Source organism: Polychytrium aggregatum (assembly GCF_025602895.1).
Source record: "Polychytrium aggregatum strain JEL109 chromosome Unknown BJ171scaffold_61, whole genome shotgun sequence".
In the NCBI taxonomy this organism is placed as follows: Eukaryota; Fungi; Chytridiomycota; class Chytridiomycetes; order Polychytriales; genus Polychytrium; species Polychytrium aggregatum.
In genome coordinates, this window is record NW_026516263.1 from 2,056 (window position 1) to 23,646 (window position 21,591).

General features: G+C 57.1%; 1 protein-coding gene across 1 annotated transcript; it reads left to right on the top strand.

The window, feature by feature from the left end:
- Positions 1 to 20,069: 20,069 nt before the first annotated feature.
- Positions 20,070 to 20,918, top strand: BJ171DRAFT_479034 (uncharacterized protein; the record flags this gene model as incomplete). The annotated part of the gene is made up of 4 exons (XM_053108919.1): positions 20,070 to 20,082; positions 20,261 to 20,485; positions 20,567 to 20,617; positions 20,809 to 20,918. The coding sequence occupies 4 exons, from the start codon at positions 20,070 to 20,072 to the stop codon at positions 20,916 to 20,918; spliced, it is 399 nt and encodes a 132-aa protein (XP_052962385.1).
- Positions 20,919 to 21,591: the final 673 nt, after the last annotated feature.

Genomic DNA, 21,591 nt, shown 5'->3' on the forward strand with positions numbered 1-21,591 from the left:
GGTACCGGCGGTGGAAGTCGGCTATCTTGTCGGGAGCGTTAACGTAGTTGGCGGGCTCCCAGCTGCGATGATCAGTCGAGTAGCCCTTCCAATCAACGAAATAGCTCAACTTACCGCGGACCAGCTTGGAGTCGAGGATCTCCTGGACTTCATACTCCAAGTGGTCGTCGACGCGGACTGGCGGAGGAGGGTCTTGGATGCGGCCGGGGAGGGTGTTCGACTTGTGGGGCTCAAGGAGGGAGACATGGAACACCGGATGGATCTTGAGATCCTTGGGAAGGTCGAGGCGGAAGGCGAGGGAACCGATGGCTTCGACGATCTTGTAGGGTCCGATGCGCTGGTAGTCCAACTTCTTGCTTGGACGGGTGGTCTTGATGTTGCGTGTTAGGACCCAGACTTGATCGCCAGGAGCGAACTTGGGAGCGTCGGACTTGTGGGCATCCGCAAAGCGCTTGTAGTCCGCCTTGGCCTTCTCGAGGTTCTCCTTCAGCAACGCCAAGTTGTGCTGAAGGTGTTCGACTCGGTCGGTCGCGGAGGGGACATCGAGGCTGGAAGGAAGGACCGGAGACTCGAATCGAGGGTTGAAGCCGTAAGTCGCCAGGAACGGGGAGGCCTTGGTCGAGGTGTGCTCGAGGTTGTTGTATGAGAACTCGGCGAGCGGGAGCAGCATCGCCCAGTCATCCTGCTGGTACGAGGTGTAGCAGCGGAGATGCTGGTTGATGACTTGGTTGACCCGCTCAGTCTGTCCATCGGTTTGGGGGTGGAACGCCGTGGACAGACTGGTCTTGATGCCGAGTTCTGAGCACAGGGCCTGCCAGAACCGCGAGGTGAACTGGCTTCCTCGGTCCGAGACGATGTTGTCCGGGAGACCGTGGAGACGGAAGATGTTGTCGAGGAACAGCGACGCTGTTTCCTCGGCACTTGGGAGGGACCGACAGGGAAGGAAGTGGGCCATCTTGGTCAGGCTATCGACGACGACAAAGATGCAAGTCTTGCCGTTGGACTCGGGGAGGTCGGTGATAAAGTCCATCGTCACCAGAGACCAGGGTCGCGATGCCGTCGGGAGGGGCTGCAAGTATCCAAACGGCTTATGTCGAGGGACTTTCGAGCGTGCACAAGTGTCGCACGTCGAGACATAAGCCTGGACATCCTTGCGGATTGAGGGCCACCAGAACTGCCTCGAGATCAGTGCCCGAGTCCGCCGAATGCCAGGATGTCCAACAGCGACAGGATCGTGGCATGACTTGAGGACGGGGACTCGACACGACTCGGGCACAACGATCTTGTCCATGAAGGTGAGGAGACCATCCTTCAGGACATACTTGGGATCGTTGCGGAGCTGGTCCAGGGACGGGTCCTTGGGTTGCTCCTCGGCAATGAGCTTGAGCAAGTCCACAGGGCGAGTGGAACTTGCATCCGAGGAGCGACGGACGGCACAGGCGAACGACGAAGGTGGCAGCAACGGGGGAGGCTCCTTGGACACAGGTGCGGACGGAGGGACGTAGTCCGGGCGGCGGGAGAGAGCGTCGGCCTTGCCGTTCTTTGGACCGGGGAGGTACTGGATCCGGAGGTCGAACCGAGACAGGAACTGCGACCACCGGGCGTGTCGCTGGTTGAGGATGCGGGCCGACGCCAGGTATTCCAAGTTCTTGTGGTCGGTAAGGACTTGGACTGGGTGTTGGGCACCTTCGAGGTAGTGTCGCCAGACCTCGAAAGCCTCCTTGATGGCCAAGAGCTCCTTCTCATAGATGCTGTAGTTGCGTTCAGCATCCATGAGCGTGCGGGAGTGGAAGGAGCACGGGTGCAGGTGGCCATCGGAGCCGCGCTGGGACAGGACGCATCCGATCGCAAAGTCTGAGGCATCAGACTCCACGACAAAGGGCTTGGATGGGTCGGGGTGCGCAAGGACGGGCTCGGAGACGAAGGCTTCCTTGAGGGACTGGAAAGCCTTGTGGGCGTCGGGGGACCAGCGGAAGACCTGGGACTTCTTGAACAGGAGCGTGAGCGGACCGGCGATCTTGGCATATCCGTCAATGAAGCGACGGTAAAAGTTCGAGAACCCAATGAAGGAGCGAAGGTCGGAGACATTGCGGGGGACGGGCCAGTCGACAATGGCGGAGAGCTTTGCTCGTTCCATCTCGATACCCTTGGGCGAGATGACGTAGCCGAGGAATGAGACCTTGTCCTTGGAGAACTCGCACTTCTCCAGCTTGCAGTACAACTTTGCAGCCTGGAGCTTGGCCAGGACCTGCTTGACGTGATTTGCATGCTGAGTGGGGTCAGCGCTGTAAATCAAAATGTCGTCAAGGTAGGCAATCGCAAAGTTGTCCAGTTCATCACGAAGGACATCGTTGATGAAGTGCTGGAAGGTGGCCGGAGCATTGGTGAGTCCAAAGGGCATCACCAAGTACTCGAACTGGCCGTAACGAGTGCGAAAGGCCGTCTTCCACTCGTCGCCTGCGCGGATACGCAGCAGGTTGTAGGCCCCGCGGAGGTCCAGCTTCGTGAACACCTTCGCGTCCCGGACTCGGTCCAGCATCTCATTGATCAACGGTAAGGGGTAACGATTCTTGACCGTGATCGTGTTCAATGCGCGATAGTCCACGCAGAGACGCAGAGAGCCGTCCTTCTTCTTGACGAAAAGGATCGGAGAACCGGCGGGAGAGGACGAAGGACGGATGAACCCTTTGACGAGGTTGTCGTCGAGGTATTCACGAAGGGCCTTGAGTTCGGGCTCTGACAGGGAGTAGAGCGGTCCGAACTTGGGGGTCTTGCCGGGCTCCAGGTCGATCGGGCAGTCGTACGTCCGGTGCGGGGGCAACGAATCGGCTTCCTGCTTCGAGAAGACTGAGCCAAACGACTTGTACTCCTCGGGGATCGACGTCGAGAGGGGCGTCGGATCCGGATCGGTGGCAGGAAGGACGAGGACTTGGAACACAGTCAGGGGGTCGGGGCTAGACTGTGTGTCGAGGACGGACTGCTCCAACGACTTGTACCTGATCGCTTGGACACGGACAGGAGCGGGGCTGGGAGCAACGGGACCGGGGAGACCAGGACGGACGGAGACGAGACCGGAGGGACCAGGACGAGCAGCACAGGAACAGGGCACCTCACTCGGAACACAATCAGAATAACGTTGAGCGATCACTTTATTCTGATCATCTTCGCGAGTACAAACGGTGCGAGGCGAAGAAGCGAGCACCACAGTGGTGTCGGTAGAGGCACGAGGGAAAACATTGGGTGTGTCGCCAACAAGAGGAAGGGGAGAAGGAGAAACGGAAGAAACGGAAGGGAGGGAAGAGGCATCCACAACCTTGAGGATGTGGTTTGCAGGACGGGGAAGGCAAAGGAGTCCACGAGCCCAGTGGAACCTGGGTTCGATGGACTGCAGCCAGGGATAGCCAAGGATAACAGGTTGGTGGGGAGACTTAATGACATCAAAGGAAAGGTGTTGAGTGTAGTCCCCAAGAACAATCTTGAGGGGTTCCGTCTCAAAAGTGATGGGGCCGGAAGAAAGTGGCTGGCCATCGACACCTTGGACAGGGAGGGGAGTGGATTTGGAAACGAGGGGGACCGAGAAGCGGTCAACAAAGCTCTCGTCGATGAAGTTGCCGGAGGCACCAGAATCGACGAGAAGTTGGCAAGAGAGGGAGCGACCAGAAGGGAGAACAAGAGAAGCGGAGAAAACGGGAGAAGACGAAGAAATCGACGAGACGCACGAAGAAGGCTCGGAGCAGAGATCAGTGTCGGCAGCATGGTTCGAGCAGATGACCAAGTTCGCAGGTGGTGTGGAGATCGGGAGCTCTGTCAAAGACATCTGGGAGCCAGATGTGCCCTTAGAAGAGGCGGGTTTGACAGAGTGCGATCCACCACCGACTACATTGATCATTCCACACATAGCCATGCGTTCGACACTTACCTCATGCTCCTTACCATCGACGCTTGCTTCTGGAGGAAGGGGAGACGGCTCCAGATCTAAGCCTCCACTTAGATCTGGGCCTGGTCGTTTCCCGACTCGAAGTGTTCCTCCTCACCATCATCGTAGACGATGGTTCGGACAACCTTCGAACGGGGACGGGAGCCGGGAGCCTGAGGACGGGAGCCGGGGAAGCGGGAACCAGAGGCGGGAGCACGGGAGCCGGACTTGAGGGGGCAGGACTTGGCGACGTGGCCGGGCTTGCCACAGCGGAAGCAGAGGCGCTCCTGGAAGCGGCGGTTCTTCTCCTCGGGGGTCAGGCGGCTGACGACGGCGGCGTCGATCTGCATCGGCTCGGAGTAGAGAACCGGAGGCTCCTGGGCGGGCGGCTGGAAGGACGGGGTGCGGGAGTTGAAGGCCTGGGTGCCGAAGGAAACAGGGCCAGTGTTTCGGAGCTCGTTGTTGAGCTCGATGATGCGTGCATCGATCTTGAGGCAACGCTCGACGAACGGGACCAAGCGGAGAGGGAGAGGGTCGATGAAGGAGAGGCGCTGCTTGATCTCCCTCGACAGGCCACGGCGGAAGGCGGAGATCTTGGCTTCGTCGTTCCAGGGAAGGTCGGCGGCAACGCGGAGGAACTCTGAGGCATAATCCATGCACGAGCGGTTGCCCTGTGCCATGGAGGAAAGGAGCAGCTCGGCAGTGTGGGTGCGGTCGGGATCGTCAAACGCTTGGCGAAAGCGTTCCATGAACGAGTCGAACGAGTGCAGGATTTGATCGTTCGACTCGATCAAGGGAGTCGCCCACTGGAGGGCCGGACCAGTGAGCAAACTCAAGACGTAACCCACCTTGACTTGCTCGGACGGGAACCTGGATGCCTGGAGCATCATGAGCAGGCGGCACTGGTTGACGAAGGGGCGGAACTTTGACCTGGTGCCGTCGAACTTGTCCGGGGTCGGCATGTGCGGGAGCTGTGGGGCGGCGGAAGAATGTGTGGTCCGGAGGAGAACCAGTTCCTCCTGGAGGGCAACGATTTGGGCCTGGAGTTGGTCCATGTGGGCTTTGAAAGTGGGGAGCGAGGATGCAGGGAAGACAACAGAGAATAGAAGGATGAGGGCAGCAACGAAGCCTCAGCCAAGCAGGTGGTCAGACAGAGAGAGGGAGTTCGAACAATATGTGAGGACCACGACAAGCAACGACACTGGACGACCAGGTGCTTGGCGAACAACGATAAGCTATATTACGACTTATCAGATAACAACAAGTGTTGTTCGAACTGCAGATACAAAATGGGTGCAAGAAAGGAGGGGCTTTATAGCCAAGAGGGAAACCGAAGGGCGAAAGTGGGCGAGAGGGGTGGAGCGACAAACGAGGGACGAGATGGGGGTGCGAGGGAGGCGGAGCTGCTAGAGAGAGGGGCGAAGCACAGCGCAGTCGGAGGCGAAGTAAGAGTCATCGGCGCCAGCCAATCAGGGAATACACGCCAAGACAAACAAACATGACTCACGGTGCATCACGCGCAGCAGTCCACACGTGTTCCCAACGTGCATGATCATCACATACAATGAGTTTGGCGACGTTTTCAGCCTCAAGTCTGACCCTCCTTCTTCCTTGCCTCCTCATCGTCCGTATGACTTGTCCATTGAGTTTGTACGGACCGAGGATGGAAAGGAACCTCGTTTGCCAAAGCCGGGGAAAGTCTATCCTTTGTCCCCGGCCGAGGAATCTGCTCTTTCGGAGTATCTGACCAACGCCCTCGCACGTGGTTGGATCTCCAAATCCTCTTCTCCCGTTGGTGCTCCCTGCTTCTTCGTGAAGAAGCCCAATGGTGGTCTTCGCCTTTGCGTCGACTACCGAGGCCTCAATGCCATCACGAAGAAGAACCGTTACCCACTTCCCCTCTTCCAGGATCTTCTGGATAAACTTTCTTCTGCCCGCGTCTTCTCACACCTCGACCTTCCTGATGCTTACCACTTGGTTCGTGTCAAGAAGGGCGATGAGTGGAAGACTGCTTTTGTTTGCAAATCTGGCTCATTTGAGTACAATGTTATCCCCTTTGGTCTTTCGAATGCCCCCGCTGCTTTTCAGTTTTTTATGAACGACATCTTCTCGGACCTCCTTGGTGTCTGTGTTGTCATTTATCTTGACGACATCCTGATCTTCTCAAAAGATCCCCAGGAGCATGAGGAGCATGTTAAGCTTGTTCTCTCTCGCCTTCGTGAACACTCCCTTAAGGTCAATCCGGCCAAGTGTTCTTTTGACCTTTCTGAAGTTGACTTTCTCGGCATGATCATTTCTGCCGATGGCATCAAAATGGACCCTGCCAAGGTCGAGGCCGTTTCCCTTTGGCCTGTTCCCTCTTCTGCTCGCGATATCCAAGTCTTTATTGGTTTCGCAAACTTTTACCGCCGCTTCGTCAAGGACTTTTCCGCACTTGCTCGTCCTTTGACTTCCCTCACTACCAAATCCTCCACCTTCTCTTGGTCTCCCGAGGCCCAAGAGGCTTTTGATTCTCTTAAACTTTCCTTCACTTCCGCACCTATTCTTCGATACTTTGATTTCTCTAAACCCGCTGTCATCGAGCCCGATGCTTCTGACTTTGCTTTGGGTGCCGTCCTTTCTCAGTTTGACCCTGACGGCGCTCTTCACCCCGTTGCTTTTCACTCTCGGCAATTCCGTCCCGCCGAGGTGAATTATGACACTCACGACAAAGAGCTCCTCGCCATTGTCGATTCCTTTACCGCCTGGCGTCATTACTTGATGGCTGCCGACCCTGATATTCCCACTCTTGTTTTCTCTGATCATCAGAACCTTACCCGGTTCACTGCCGCTTCTCAACTTTCTCGCCGCCAGTTCCGGTGGGCCCAATTCCTTTCTGACTTTGCTTTTCGCATTTACCACCGCCCTGGTCGTCTCAACACCAAAGCCGATGCTCTCAGTCGCCGTTCTGACTTTGAGATAAAGCCTGGTGACTCCCTCCACTCCACCAACTTCCTTCAGCTGTTCGAGTCTATTTCTCTCGACAGCATCACTGTTATCGGCTCGAATCCCGACTTTCTTTCCGAGATTCGAGCTGCCACCCTTTCTTGTTCCCTCCTTTCTGACTTTAACGCCAAACGTCTTGATGGCGATTACTCCTTCCGTGACGGTCTCCTTTACTTTAAAGACCTGATCGTTGTCCCTTCCCCCGAGCTCCAGCTCAAAGTGTTTGAGCAACGTCACTGCTCCGCTGCCGCTGGTCACTTTGGTCTTGCCAAGACCGTTGAGCTCGTCTCCCGGGACTTTCACTGGCCCCGGCTTCGTAAGTCTGTGCGTCGCTTCATTGCTAATTGTGAAGCGTGCCAGCGAGCCAAGCCGTCCCGTCACTCCCCTTATGGTTTACTTCATCCTCTCCCCGTTCCTTCCGAACGTTGGTGGGACCTGTCGATGGACTTCATCACGGATCTCCCACCTTCGAACGGTTTTGACTCGATCTTCGTGGTTAAGGACCGCCTGTCCAAACAAGCACACTTTGTGCCCACCACGAAGACGGTTACAGGCGAGCAAACCGCCGAACTCTTCCTCTCCCACATCTTCCGCTTGCATGGTTGTCCCCGGTCTATTGTTTCGGACCGAGGAACTCAGTTTACTTCGGCCTTCTGGAGGCGCTTCAATGAGCTTCTGAAGACGAAGATTTCCCTTTCTTCTGCCTTCCACCCCGAGACCGACGGTTCGACCGAGGTTCTCAACCAGGTCATCGAGCAGTATTTGCGTATCCATTGCAATTACCTGCAAGACGACTGGACCCTTCACCTTCCCCTTGCCGAGTTCACTTACAACAACTCGGAAAACACCTCCACTGGCATGACTCCCTTCTTTGCAGTCCATGGCCATCACCCCATTTTCGATCCCTCTATCATTCGTGATCCCTCTGTTGTGCCCTCTGCCGAAGAACGTGTCGACCGACTTCAGACCGTTCTCGAGGATCTCAAGGCCAACCTCCGGGTTGCCCAAGAGTCCTACACTGTGCAGGCCAACAAATCCCGTCTCCCCACTCCCGACATCTCCGTTGGCGACCTCGTTTTTCTGGATCGTCGCCACATTCGCACCCTTCGTCCCTCCAACAAGCTTGACCAGAAAAAGCTTGGCCCCTTTAAAGTTCTTCGCCGCATCAACCCCGTTGCCTTTGAGCTTAAACTCCCTTCCACACTTAAAGTTCACCCCGTTTTCCATGTATCCCTCCTTGAACCCCGAACGAAGGACATTGTTCCCGAGTTCACCCAACCAGAACCACCTCCCATTCTTGTTAACTCCCAGGAAGAGTTTGAGGTCGAGACTGTTCTCGATTCTCGGCTCTTCCGTGGTCGCTTACAGTACTTGGTTCAGTGGAAGGGCTATTCCGAGACTGACCGGTCTTGGGAGCCCGCTGCCAATGTTTCCCACGCCACTGATCTTGTTGCTGACTTCCACCTTCGCTATCCCTCAAAGCCGAAGGCGACGTCCGGAGTTCGTCGCTAAGGAAGGGGATGATGTTAGGGATAGCTCCTGCTTGTTCTCCACTTTGACTGCACACTTGGCTATTCTTTTGCCTTTCTGTTTGTTTGTGTGTAGCCTTGCAGTTCCCCTCCGATTTTCCGCCTTTTGCCTGTCTTTTCCGCTCCTTCCGCACTTCCGTTTTCCCGCGCTGCTCCGCTTCCTTTGTCTTCTTCGCACGCGCCGGTTTGTTTGTGCACGCGCCTTGCTGCGATTGGTTGCAATTCGGCTGCCGGTCATGTGTCCCCCCACCGGTGACTCATGACCTGCCTGACCGCCCCGATCTCTTGTTCATCTCGCATGCATTTGCCCCAACCTTATACTTGACCAATCCGCTTCTTGGACGTTGAGTCACATTGCTTCGCCTTTGCACGTTTCTCCTGCCAGGTGCTTCGCTTTTGCTTGCGCCTCTCTCGCTTTGGTTCTCTGCCTGTCTCGGTGGTCCTTCTCGGCCCTCGTTCGTGCATCGCCCCCTTCGCCCTGCTCGATCGCCCACTTTTCCCTCCCTTGGCCGCCCTTCGCTGCCAAGTCCGGACTTGTCTATAAATAGCCTGACCCCCGCGATGTGTAGTCGAACCTTAGCGTTCAAAATAGGACTAAATAAAGTGCCTTCTACTTTATTCTCTGAGTGTTCCTCACGTCTCATTTCGAGACAAGTCTTATCTTGAACGGATCTTTGCTTCCCTCGCTCCCTCTCCGAGTCCACTTCGGACTCTACCCTTGCTTTCCCTGAGCTCACTTCGAGCTCACTTCTTCTTTTGCCGTTGAGTCCCCTTTGGACTCTAACAGGTGCTGATGATCGCCTTCATCCTTGCTCGTTCCATTCGCGGACACTCTCGAATGCTGAACGTAACTACAGCATATACGAGAAAGAGCTGTTGGCGATCAAGGAGGCTTTCGAGGCGTGGCGACACTACCTCGAAGGCGCCCAGCATCCCGTTGCCGTTCTGACCGATCACAAGAACTTGGAGTACCTGGCAACGGCTCGCATCCTAAACCAGCGTCATGCACGGTGGTCCCAGTTCTTGTCTCGGTTCGACATCCGCATCCAGTACCGTCCTGGTGCGAGGAACGGCAAGGCCGATGCCCTGTCTCGTCGCTCGGACTACATCCCTTCGTCGGCCTCCGTGTCGAGGGATCCGCCTCTGCTTCTCGATCCTGCCGCGGTGATACGCGTGCTCCGAAGCAGAGACGCCCGCTCTTCGGTTGCAAGTCGCAGTGACCCTGTGGATTTGCTGCAGCTCATAGCCGAAGAGCAGGCTCGGGATCCCGGTCTAGACAAATACCGTCGTGACCCGAAGTTCGTCTGGAATGGCCAGTACCTCACCTTCCAGAACAGGATTGTGGTCCCAGAGTCGTGCCGAGTTCCGGCGCTCAAGTCGTGCCATGACCCAGTCGCTGTGGGTCATCCAGGCATCCGACGGACTCTGGCTCTGGTATCGCGACAGTTTTGGTGGCAAACCTATCGGAAAGATGTCAAAGAGTACGTCTCGACGTGCGACACCTGTGCACGCTCGAAAGCTCCGCGACACAAGCCGTTTGGGTTCCTGTTGCCACTCCAGACAGCCGATCGACCCTGGGGGACACTGACCATGGACTTTATCACTGATCTGCCAAAGTCCAAGGGTCACACCTGCATCTTTGTGGTGGTATGCAGCCTCACAAAGATGGCACACTTTATGTCCTGGCGTTCACTGCCGTCGGCGGAGGAGACTGCGTCACTGTTCCTCGACAATGTCTTTCGTCTCCATGGCCTCCCCGACACAGTGGTTTCAGACCGAGGAAGTCAGTTCACCTCTCGGTTCTGGAAGGCACTCTGCACGCAGCTCGGGATCCAAACCAGTCTGTCCACGGCCTTCCATCCCCAGACCGATGGACAGACTGAGAGGGTCAACCAGGTCATCAACCAATACCTGCGCTGTTACACGTCGTATCAGCAAGATGACTGGGCCGAGCTGCTGCCGTTGGCCGAGTTCTCTTACAATAACCTCGAGAACTCGTCAACACATGCCTCGCCATTCTTGGCAACCTATGGGTTCCACCCAAGGTTCGAAGTCCCCGTTGTCGCTGGCGGCCCTGATGTTCCCTCTGCCACGGAGAGGGTTGAACATCTCCAGCGGAACCTGGCACTGTTGAAGGAGAATCTTGAGAAGGCAAAGTCTGACTACAAGCACTTCTCAGATCTCCGGAGGTCCCAGGCTCCCGACTTGCGTCCGGGCGATCAAGTCTGGGTGCTGACTCGTAACATCAGCACCACTCGCCCAAGCAAGAAGCTGGATTACCAGAGGATTGGACCATTCACCATCCTCGAGGCCGTCGGGACATTGGCTTTCCGCCTGGACTTGCCAAAGGACATAAAGGTGCACCCGGTGTTCCATGTGTCTCTTCTTGAGCCCTACAAGAAGAACTCGCTTCCGGGTCGGGTGCAAGCGCCGCCCCCTGCGGTGGTCATCGATGGGAACTTGGAGTGGGAGGTCGAAGAGATCTTAGACTCCAAGTTCGTGCGCGGAAAGCTGCACTATCTCATCGATTGGAAAGGCTACCCGGTCACCGATCGAAGTTGGGAGCCCGCCGACATTGTCTTTGCCCCAACGGTGGCCGCGGAGTACCACCGACGCTACCCAGACAAGCCTGGCCCCAGGAGAACTCAAGATGGAACACGCCGTAGTTTAAGGAGGAGATAGTGTGATGACCAGCATCACAACGGACCAATGAGATTGTCCCGCATGCTCTCGCCCTCCGCACCAATCATGAGTCCCCACGTGTTTGTTTGCCCCCATGCATGAGCACGCGCCGTTGCCACCCGCGTCTACTGGTTTCCTGCCTCCCCCACCGCTCGGCACATGTCCCCGGGCTGTGCCAAGCCTCTCTCGCTTGCACACCAGCCACTCTCGCACCCCCTTCTCGCTTCTCTGTGATGCTCCACCCTTCTCGCCCACTTTTGCCCCTCGACCTTCTCCCGGTCTATAAATAGCCCTGCATGTCTGAGCCTATGTTGAACACCAGTTCGAACAAAACTTGTTCTTTGGTGTTCGGGGCTAAAAGCTAATAAAGCTCATACCAAGCACTTGGTCTTCGTCCTTGCGCTTGTTCACTCCTTACAGCCCGTTGCCTTCGAGTCGCGCAAACTGTCCCAACACGAGATCAACTATCCCGTGCACGAGAAGGAGCAGCTTGCGATCATCTACGCGCTGCAGAAGTTCCGAGTGTACCTCCACGGTACCGCCAAGCCCTTCAAGATTGTGACGGACCACCAGTCACTGCGTTACCTCGACACCAAGAAGAACCTGAGCCGACGCCAAGCGCGATGGATGGAGTTCCTCGCCGAGTACAACTACGAGGTTGTATACCAGAAAGGCAAACTCAATGTGGTGCCTGACGCACTGTCCCGACGCCCCGACTACCAATTGGCGTCACTGTACGAGTCGACTGTCAGTGTCGACAACACGATGCTGGATGTTGTCCGAGACAACATCGCCAACGACAAACAGTTCGGAGAACTGTTCCGAAAGGTGTCTAAGCTCCCCAAGGACGACGAATCATCCGAGTACACAGTGCGTGATGGCCTGCTCCTCCTGAAGAAGGACAGCCGTGTCTGTGTGCCGGACATTCCGTCGTTGAAGACCAAGTTGCTCCAAGAGGTCCACGACTCGCCCCTCGCTGGACACTTTGGAGTCGAGAAGACATACGACCGACTGGCCAAAGTCGCATACTGGCCTGGAATGAAGCGCACCGTCGAGAAGTACATCGAGTCCTGCCATACCTGCAAGATGGTCAAGTCACGCACGACCCGAGAGCAAGGATTGCTGCAACCCCTGCCTGTTCCCGACCGCCCCTGGACCAGCATGTCCATGGATCTCATCACGCATCTACCGACGACCAAGTTGGACCACGATGCAATCGCTGTCTTTGTCGACAGGTTCAGCAAGATGGCACACTTTGTGCCGTGCCAGACGACATGCTCCGCGCCTGACCTTGCACTGCTGTTCTTCAAGCATGTGTTCAAGCACCACGGCCTCCCAAAGTCCATCGTCAGTGATCGAGACCCCCGATTCACCTCCTTGTTTTGGACAAGTCTGTTCGACCATCTCGGCACCAAGCTGAACATGTCAACCTCGCACCACCAACAAACGGATGGACAGTCCGAGCGGACGATCCGCACCCTCGAGCAATACCTGAGGACATACGCCTCGACCAGCCAAGACGACTGGGACATACAGCTGAGTCATGCAGAGTTTGCATACAACACCGCCAAGTCGAGCACAACTGGCTTGAGCCCCTTTGAGGCGCTCTACGGATTCCAGCCTGATGTTCCCACCTCCTTGACACTGACCGAGTCCACGGCTGGATTGCCTCCCAAACCAAGTGCCTTTGTCAAAGATCATCAAGTCCGACACAAGATGATCGCCGACGCGCTCACGGATGCGCAACAAGTGATGGCGAAGTACTACGACCGCCGACACCAGGATGTCTCCTTTGAAGTTGGAGACCTTGTCTACCTGGACGCCGACAACATCAAGGTCCCCGAAGCCCAGTCAAAGAAGTTGTTGCCCAAGTACCGAGGACCGTTCAAGATAGCGGCCCGACCCAGTCCCCTCAACTACCTGTTGGACTTGCCACCTGGAAGCAAGCTCCATCCTGTCTTCCATGTGTCCAAGCTGCGTCGCCACACGACCCGCAGTCCAGCACTGTGATGATCATGCACGTTGGGAACACGTGTGGACTGCTGCGCGTGATGCACCGTGAGTCATGTTTGTTTGTCTTGGCGTGTATTCCCTGATTGGCTGGCGCCGATGACTCTTACTTCGCCTCCGACTGCGCTGTGCTTCGCCCCTCTCGCTGGATGCTCCGCCTCCCTCGCACCCCCTTCTCGTCCCTCGTTTGTCGCTCCACCCTTCTCGCCCACTTTCGCCCTTCGGTTTCCCTCTTGGCTATAAAGCCCCTCCTTTCTTGCACCCATTTTGTATCTTCAGTTCGAACAACACTTGTTGTTATCTGATAAGTCGTAATATAGCTTATCGTTGTTCGCCAAGCACCTGGTCGTCCAGTGTCGTTGCTTGTCGTGGTCCTCACATATTGTTCGAACTCCCTCTCTCTGTCTGACCACCTGCTTGGCTGAGGCTTCGTTGCTGCCCTCATCCTTCTATTCTCTGTTGTCTTCCCTGCATCCTCGCTCCCCACTTTCAAAGCCCACATGGACCAACTCCAGGCCCAAATCGTTGCCCTCCAGGAGGAACTGGTTCTCCTCCGGACCACACATTCTTCCGCCGCCCCACAGCTCCCGCACATGCCGACCCCGGACAAGTTCGACGGCACCAGGTCAAAGTTCCGCCCCTTCGTCAACCAGTGCCGCCTGCTCATGATGCTCCAGGCATCCAGGTTCCCGTCCGAGCAAGTCAAGGTGGGTTACGTCTTGAGTTTGCTCACTGGTCCGGCCCTCCAGTGGGCGACTCCCTTGATCGAGTCGAACGATCAAATCCTGCACTCGTTCGACTCGTTCATGGAACGCTTTCGCCAAGCGTTTGACGATCCCGACCGCACCCACACTGCCGAGCTGCTCCTTTCCTCCATGGCACAGGGCAACCGCTCGTGCATGGATTATGCCTCAGAGTTCCTCCGCGTTGCCGCCGACCTTCCCTGGAACGACGAAGCCAAGATCTCCGCCTTCCGCCGTGGCCTGTCGAGGGAGATCAAGCAGCGCCTCTCCTTCATCGACCCTCTCCCTCTCCGCTTGGTCCCGTTCGTCGAGCGTTGCCTCAAGATCGATGCACGCATCATCGAGCTCAACAACGAGCTCCGAAACACTGGCCCTGTTTCCTTCGGCACCCAGGCCTTCAACTCCCGCACCCCGTCCTTCCAGCCGCCCGCCCAGGAGCCTCCGGTTCTCTACTCCGAGCCGATGCAGATCGACGCCGCCGTCGTCAGCCGCCTGACCCCCGAGGAGAAGAACCGCCGCTTCCAGGAGCGCCTCTGCTTCCGCTGTGGCAAGCCCGGCCACGTCGCCAAGTCCTGCCCCCTCAAGTCCGGCTCCCGTGCTCCCGCCTCTGGTTCCCGCTTCCCCGGCTCCCGTCCTCAGGCTCCCGGCTCCCGTCCCCGTTCGAAGGTTGTCCGAACCATCGTCTACGATGATGGTGAGGAGGAACACTTCGAGTCGGGAAACGACCAGGCCCAGATCTAAGTGGAGGCTTAGATCTGGAGCCGTCTCCCCTTCCTCCAGAAGCAAGCGTCGATGGTAAGGAGCATGAGGTAAGTGTCGAACGCATGGCTATGTGTGGAATGATCAATGTAGTCGGTGGTGGATCGCACTCTGTCAAACCCGCCTCTTCTAAGGGCACATCTGGCTCCCAGATGTCTTTGACAGAGCTCCCGATCTCCACACCACCTGCGAACTTGGTCATCTGCTCGAACCATGCTGCCGACACTGATCTCTGCTCCGAGCCTTCTTCGTGCGTCTCGTCGATTTCTTCGTCTTCTCCCGTTTTTTCCGCTTCTCTTGTTCTCCCTTCTGGTCGCTCCCTCTCTTGCCAACTTCTCGTCGATTCTGGTGCCTCCGGCAACTTCATCGACGAGAGCTTTGTTGACCGCTTCTCGGTCCCCCTCGTTTCCAAATCCACTCCCCTCCCTGTCCAAGGTGTCGATGGCCAGCCACTTTCTTCCGGCCCCATCACTTTTGAGACGGAACCCCTCAAGATTGTTCTTGGGGACTACACTCAACACCTTTCCTTTGATGTCATTAAGTCTCCCCACCAACCTGTTATCCTTGGCTATCCCTGGCTGCAGTCCATCGAACCCAGGTTCCACTGGGCTCGTGGACTCCTTTGCCTTCCCCGTCCTGCAAACCACATCCTCAAGGTTGTGGATGCCTCTTCCCTCCCTTCCGTTTCTTCCGTTTCTCCTTCTCCCCTTCCTCTTGTTGGCGACACACCCAATGTTTTCCCTCGTGCCTCTACCGACACCACTGTGGTGCTCGCTTCTTCGCCTCGCACCGTTTGTACTCGCGAAGATGATCAGAATAAAGTGATCGCTCAACGTTATTCTGATTGTGTTCCGAGTGAGGTGCCCTGTTCCTGTGCTGCTCGTCCTGGTCCCTCCGGTCTCGTCTCCGTCCGTCCTGGTCTCCCCGGTCCCGTTGCTCCCAGCCCCGCTCCTGTCCGTGTCCAAGCGATCAGGTACAAGTCGTTGGAGCAGTCCGTCCTCGACACACAGTCTAGCCCCGACCCCCTGACTGTGTTCCAAGTCCTCGTCCTTCCTGCCACCGATCCGGATCCGACGCCCCTCTCGACGTCGATCCCAGAGGAGTACAAGTCGTTTGGCTCAGTCTTCTCGAAGCAGGAAGCCGACTCGTTGCCCCCGCACCGGACGTACGACTGCCCGATCGACCTGGAGCCCGGCAAGACCCCCAAGTTCGGACCACTCTACTCCCTGTCAGAGCCCGAACTCAAGGCCCTTCGTGAATACCTCGACGACAACCTCGTCAAAGGGTTCATCCGTCCTTCGTCCTCTCCCGCCGGTTCCCCGATCCTCTTCGTCAAGAAGAAGGACGGCTCTCTGCGTCTCTGCGTGGACTATCGCGCATTGAACACGATCACGGTCAAGAATCGTTATCCCTTACCGTTGATCAACGAGATGCTGGACCGAGTCCGGGACGCGAAGGTGTTCACGAAGCTGGACCTCCGCGGGGCCTACAACCTGCTGCGTATCCGCGCAGGCGACGAGTGGAAGACGGCCTTCCGCACTCGTTACGGCCAGTTCGAGTACTTGGTGATGCCCTTTGGACTCACCAATGCTCCGGCCACCTTCCAGCACTTCATCAACGATGTCCTTCGTGAGGAGCTGGACAACTTTGCGATTGCCTACCTTGACGACATCTTGATTTACAGCGCTGACCCCACTCAGCATGCAAATCACGTCAAGCAGGTCCTGGCCAAGCTCCAGGCTGCAAAGTTGTACTGCAAGCTGGAGAAGTGCGAGTTCTCCAAGGACAAGGTCTCGTTCCTCGGCTACGTCATCTCGCCCAAGGGTATCGAGATGGAACGAGCAAAGCTCTCCGCCATTGTCGACTGGCCCGTCCCCCGCAATGTCTCCGACCTTCGCTCCTTCATTGGGTTCTCGAACTTTTACCGTCGCTTCATTGACGGATATGCCAAGATCGCCGGTCCGCTCACGCTCCTGTTCAAGAAGTCCCAGGTCTTCCGCTGGTCCCCCGACGCCCACAAGGCTTTCCAGTCCCTCAAGGAAGCCTTCGTCTCCGAGCCCGTCCTTGCGCACCCCGACCCATCCAAGCCCTTTGTCGTGGAGTCTGATGCCTCAGACTTTGCGATCGGATGCGTCCTGTCCCAGCGCGGCTCCGATGGCCACCTGCACCCGTGCTCCTTTCACTCCCGCACGCTCATGGATGCTGAACGCAACTACAGCATCTATGAGAAGGAGCTCTTGGCCATCAAGGAGGCATTCGAGGTCTGGCGACACTACCTCGAAGGCGCCCAACACCCAGTCCAAGTCCTTACCGACCACAAGAACTTGGAATACCTGGCGTCGGCCCGCATCCTCAACCAGCGACACGCCCGGTGGTCGCAGTTCCTGTCTCGGTTCGACCTCCGGATTCAATACCTCCCCGGTCCAAAGAACGGCAAGGCCGACGCTCTCTCCCGCCGCCCGGACTACGTCCCTCCGTCCGCACCTGTGTCCAAGGAGCCTCCCCCGTTGCTGCCACCTTCGGCGTTCGCCTGTGCCGTCCGTCGCTCCTCGGATGCAAGTTCCACTCGCCCTGTGGACTTGCTCAAGCTCATTGCCGAGGAGCAACCAAAGGACCCGTCCCTGGACCAGCTCCGCAACGATCCCAAGTATGTCCTGAAGGATGATCTCCTCACCTTCATGGACAAGATCGTTGTGCCAGAGTCGTGTCGAGTCCCCGTCCTCAAGTCATGCCACGACCCTGTCGCTGTTGGACATCCTGGCATTCGGCGGACCCGAGCACTGATCTCGAGGCAGTTCTGGTGGCCCTCGATCCGCAAGGATGTCCAGGCTTATGTCTCGACGTGCGACACTTGTGCACGCTCGAAAGTCCCTCGACATAAGCCGTTTGGATACTTGCAGCCCCTCCCGACGGCATCGCGACCCTGGTCTCTGGTGACGATGGACTTTATCACCGACCTCCCCGAGTCCAACGGCAAGACTTGCATCTTTGTCGTCGTCGATAGCCTGACCAAGATGGCCCACTTCCTTCCCTGTCGGTCCCTCCCAAGTGCCGAGGAAACAGCGTCGCTGTTCCTCGACAACATCTTCCGCCTCCACGGTCTCCCGGACAACATCGTCTCGGACCGAGGAAGCCAGTTCACCTCGCGGTTCTGGCAGGCCCTGTGCTCGGAACTCGGCATCAAGACCAGTCTGTCCACGGCGTTCCATCCCCAAACCGATGGACAGACTGAGCGGGTCAACCAAGTCATCAACCAGCATCTCCGCTGCTACACCTCGTACCAGCAGGATGACTGGGCGATGCTGCTCCCGCTCGCCGAGTTCTCATACAACAACCTCGAGCACACCTCGACCAAGGCCTCCCCGTTCCTGGCGACTTACGGCTTCAACCCTCGATTCGAGTCTCCGGTCCTTCCTTCCAGTCTCGATGTCCCCTCCGCGACCGACCGAGTCGAACACCTTCAGCACAACTTGGCGTTGCTGAAGGAGAACCTCGAGAAGGCCAAGGCGGACTACAAGCGCTTTGCGGATGCCCACAAGTCCGACGCTCCCAAGTTCGCTCCTGGCGATCAAGTCTGGGTCCTAACACGCAACATCAAGACCACCCGTCCAAGCAAGAAGTTGGACTACCAGCGCATCGGACCCTACAAGATCGTCGAAGCCATCGGTTCCCTCGCCTTCCGCCTCGACCTTCCCAAGGATCTCAAGATCCATCCGGTGTTCCATGTCTCCCTCCTCGAGCCCCACAAGTCGAACACCCTCCCCGGCCGCATCCAAGACCCTCCTCCGCCAGTCCGCGTCGACGACCACTTGGAGTATGAAGTTCAGGAGATCCTCGACTCCAAGCTGGTCCGCGGTAAGTTGAGCTATTTCGTTGATTGGAAGGGCTACTCGACTGATCATCGCAGCTGGGAGCCCGCCAACTACGTTAACGCTCCCGACAAGATAGCCGACTTCCACCGCCGGTACCCCGACAAGCCTGGACTTATTGTTCGTAGGAGTGGCCGTAGTTTGGGGAGGGGATGATGTGATGATCATGCACGTTGGGAACACGTGTGGACTGCTGCGCGTGATGCACCGTGAGTCATGTTTGTTTGTCTTGGCGTGTATTCCCTGATTGGCTGGCGCCGATGACTCTTACTTCGCCTCCGACTGCGCTGTGCTTCGCCCCTCTCGCTGGATGCTCCGCCTCCCTCGCACCCCCTTCTCGTCCCTCGTTTGTCGCTCCACCCTTCTCGCCCACTTTCGCCCTTCGGTTTCCCTCTTGGCTATAAAGCCCCTCCTTTCTTGCACCCATTTTGTATCTTCAGTTCGAACAACACTTGTTGTTATCTGATAAGTCGTAATATAGCTTATCGTTGTTCGCCAAGCACCTGGTCGTCCAGTGTCGTTGCTTGTCGTGGTCCTCACAAGCACAGTTCCCCGACGCCGACGAAGGTGTCCCGGACGACGCACCACTGGAAGACGACCTCGGACAATACTATACTCAAGAATATGAAGTCGAAAGGATCGTGAGGCACAAGAAAGTGGCTGATGGGTCACTTCGGTTTTATGTCAAGTGGGTTGGTTACCCACACTCGGGCAACACATGGCAAACACTGGAGGACTTGTCCCATGCACCCGAGGAGCTGAGTAAATACGGTAAACACCTCGAGGAGCCCCAAATAAAGAGCACACGCAGGGCTCCTCGCAGGAAGCCTTCTTAAGTGTGGGAGTGTAGGAGATGGTATCTCCGACGCTGTGCTGCGCGTACTGCGCGTACTGCGCGGCGCAGTGGGTCGTGACCTGTGCTGCGCTTTGCGTTTTCACGCACCGCAGGCAGGCCACCGCAGGGTATACCTGCGGGTTGCCCCCGTTCCCCCCGTTTGTCTGGAGTTCGGTTTTATCGTGAATAAACGTAAGTGCTCCCCGAGCTCACCCGTCCGCTAGAGTAGCCTAGCACCGCCCTGTTCTGCCCCGTCCTGTCTTGTCTTGTACCCCCTCCCTCCCCGTCTTGCCCCAACGTCCCAGTAGTGGACGTTACAACCGGGGCGATCAGCTGCATCGATTCCCGGCCTCTCCCATGCCATCGTCGCTCGCAATCTCCCTTGCGTTGACTCACCGACCACATCGCTCGACCCAGCCAGATCCAATCATCAAATCGAGCGATCCGACGAGCCCGATCCCCGACCGGGTCGACCAGCGAGCGCAAGCGATACGCACCCGGCCTGACTCACCTGAACAAGAGGATCGACCCGATAGCGACCCGCCGCATCGCAGATTAGCCCAAGAGGGCATCCCCGGAAAGCAAAAGCAAAACGCTGATCTCGGATGGGAAAATCAATATAACCCTTTTTGGAAGGGCGACCCACGACCAAATCAAACCTCCTCGGCACATAAGCTCCCCCTTCCATCCACACCCTCACCATCCACGATCGACAAGCACCGAATTCCTGCCCTCGACACCATGATGCACACAGGTAAGCCAGTCGAGTCGGGTATACGTGGTGCGCCATAGCATCACATCGCATCGCCAGCAGAGCCTGACCACTCCATCATCCCCGACAGAGCCAACCAACCCCTCGCTCTGGCGGCAATCGACCATTCACACCCCAGGAACGCCGTGATCACATGACCCTGCCATCCATCCCGGTCGAGGCCGGACAACGAGAGGCCAGCACGGCCATCTCGCAAACCTCCGCCCCGTCCGATGTCCAGATCTCCGCCATCCTCCGCCCTCCTCCCTCCGTCCTGCGTACTCCCTCCTCCCCGATGCCAGGATTGACTCGCCTTCCCTCAAATACGCCCGGTCCGGCAGGGCAAGAGCGTTTCCTCCTCATCTCGAAGAACGGAGCCCTCCTCCTCTGCCCAGGATGCTGACAGGTACGATGCATTCCCACCACTCCAGCCACCCCTCTGAGCCGATCGCAACTCCCCCGATCTCACCCATTTCTTTGCTTGCAGCCCGCAGCCCAGTCGACGACGACAACGACAACGACAACCCCGTTGGTTACGGTGAGTAGACGCTTGATCCCGGCACTCCATCGTCATGGAGACGTGAGGAACTTGAGGATCTGTGTGGGATTTTCGTGAGGATCTTTATGGAGTGGCCATGGAGTGCCAGGTGGGATCCCGAGGGTTCCGGGGCCTTCGAAACCCTCTGCCGGATTTTGAGTTGTTTGTTTGCTGATATTCTACCTCATCAGATCAAATGACCATTGACGACGATGACGAGCAACTCAGCGACGACCTCATGCCCGTACTCGATGGGTTTATTGGCGCTGTCAGCCGCAACTTCGACCCAAGCGCATCGTAGGGGTATGGAGGGCTTTTTCGGACAAGTTCAATAATGAGCTTCTACAGCTACACTGGTGCATCCGCCCTCCCTGGAGGGGCCGCCATGCTCGATGACGTCGCTGTGATCTTCGAGTCATCCAAGACTCCTCCTGGGATTGAGCCTCTCGCGATCCCGTGGAAACGCATCAATGCTGTGCTGGGCCCCCAAAATGGCACTCTCTCCAAAGCCGGGGGAGGCAGTGCCAGTGATTGGGGGGCCCAGGTACACATCGTTTCTCACACACCATCTACATACAGCGTAACCCGCCGAGCATGGAGTGTGTTGGCTGGACAATCGGGTCCAAAGATATCCGACCTTTCCCTGTGTATGTGCGCGGGTATATGGGTTGTGGTTGAGACCCAGAATACCAAAATATATGCCATGCACCCAAAGTAACAAGAAATCCGGCAGAGGGTTTCGAAGACCCCGGAATCCGCTCTATCCCACATGGCACTCCATGGCCACTCCATAAAGATCCTCACGATAATCCCACATCAATCCTCAAGTTCCTCACGTCTCCATGACGATGGAGCGGTGTCTCAGAGCACGCGAAACATGAGCGAACATCCAGCTCGCCCAACCGCCAACGATCTCCGCCGGAGGAGAGATGGTCGTCGAATCCGCGCCGAGCCCAGGATATTCCGACATCACC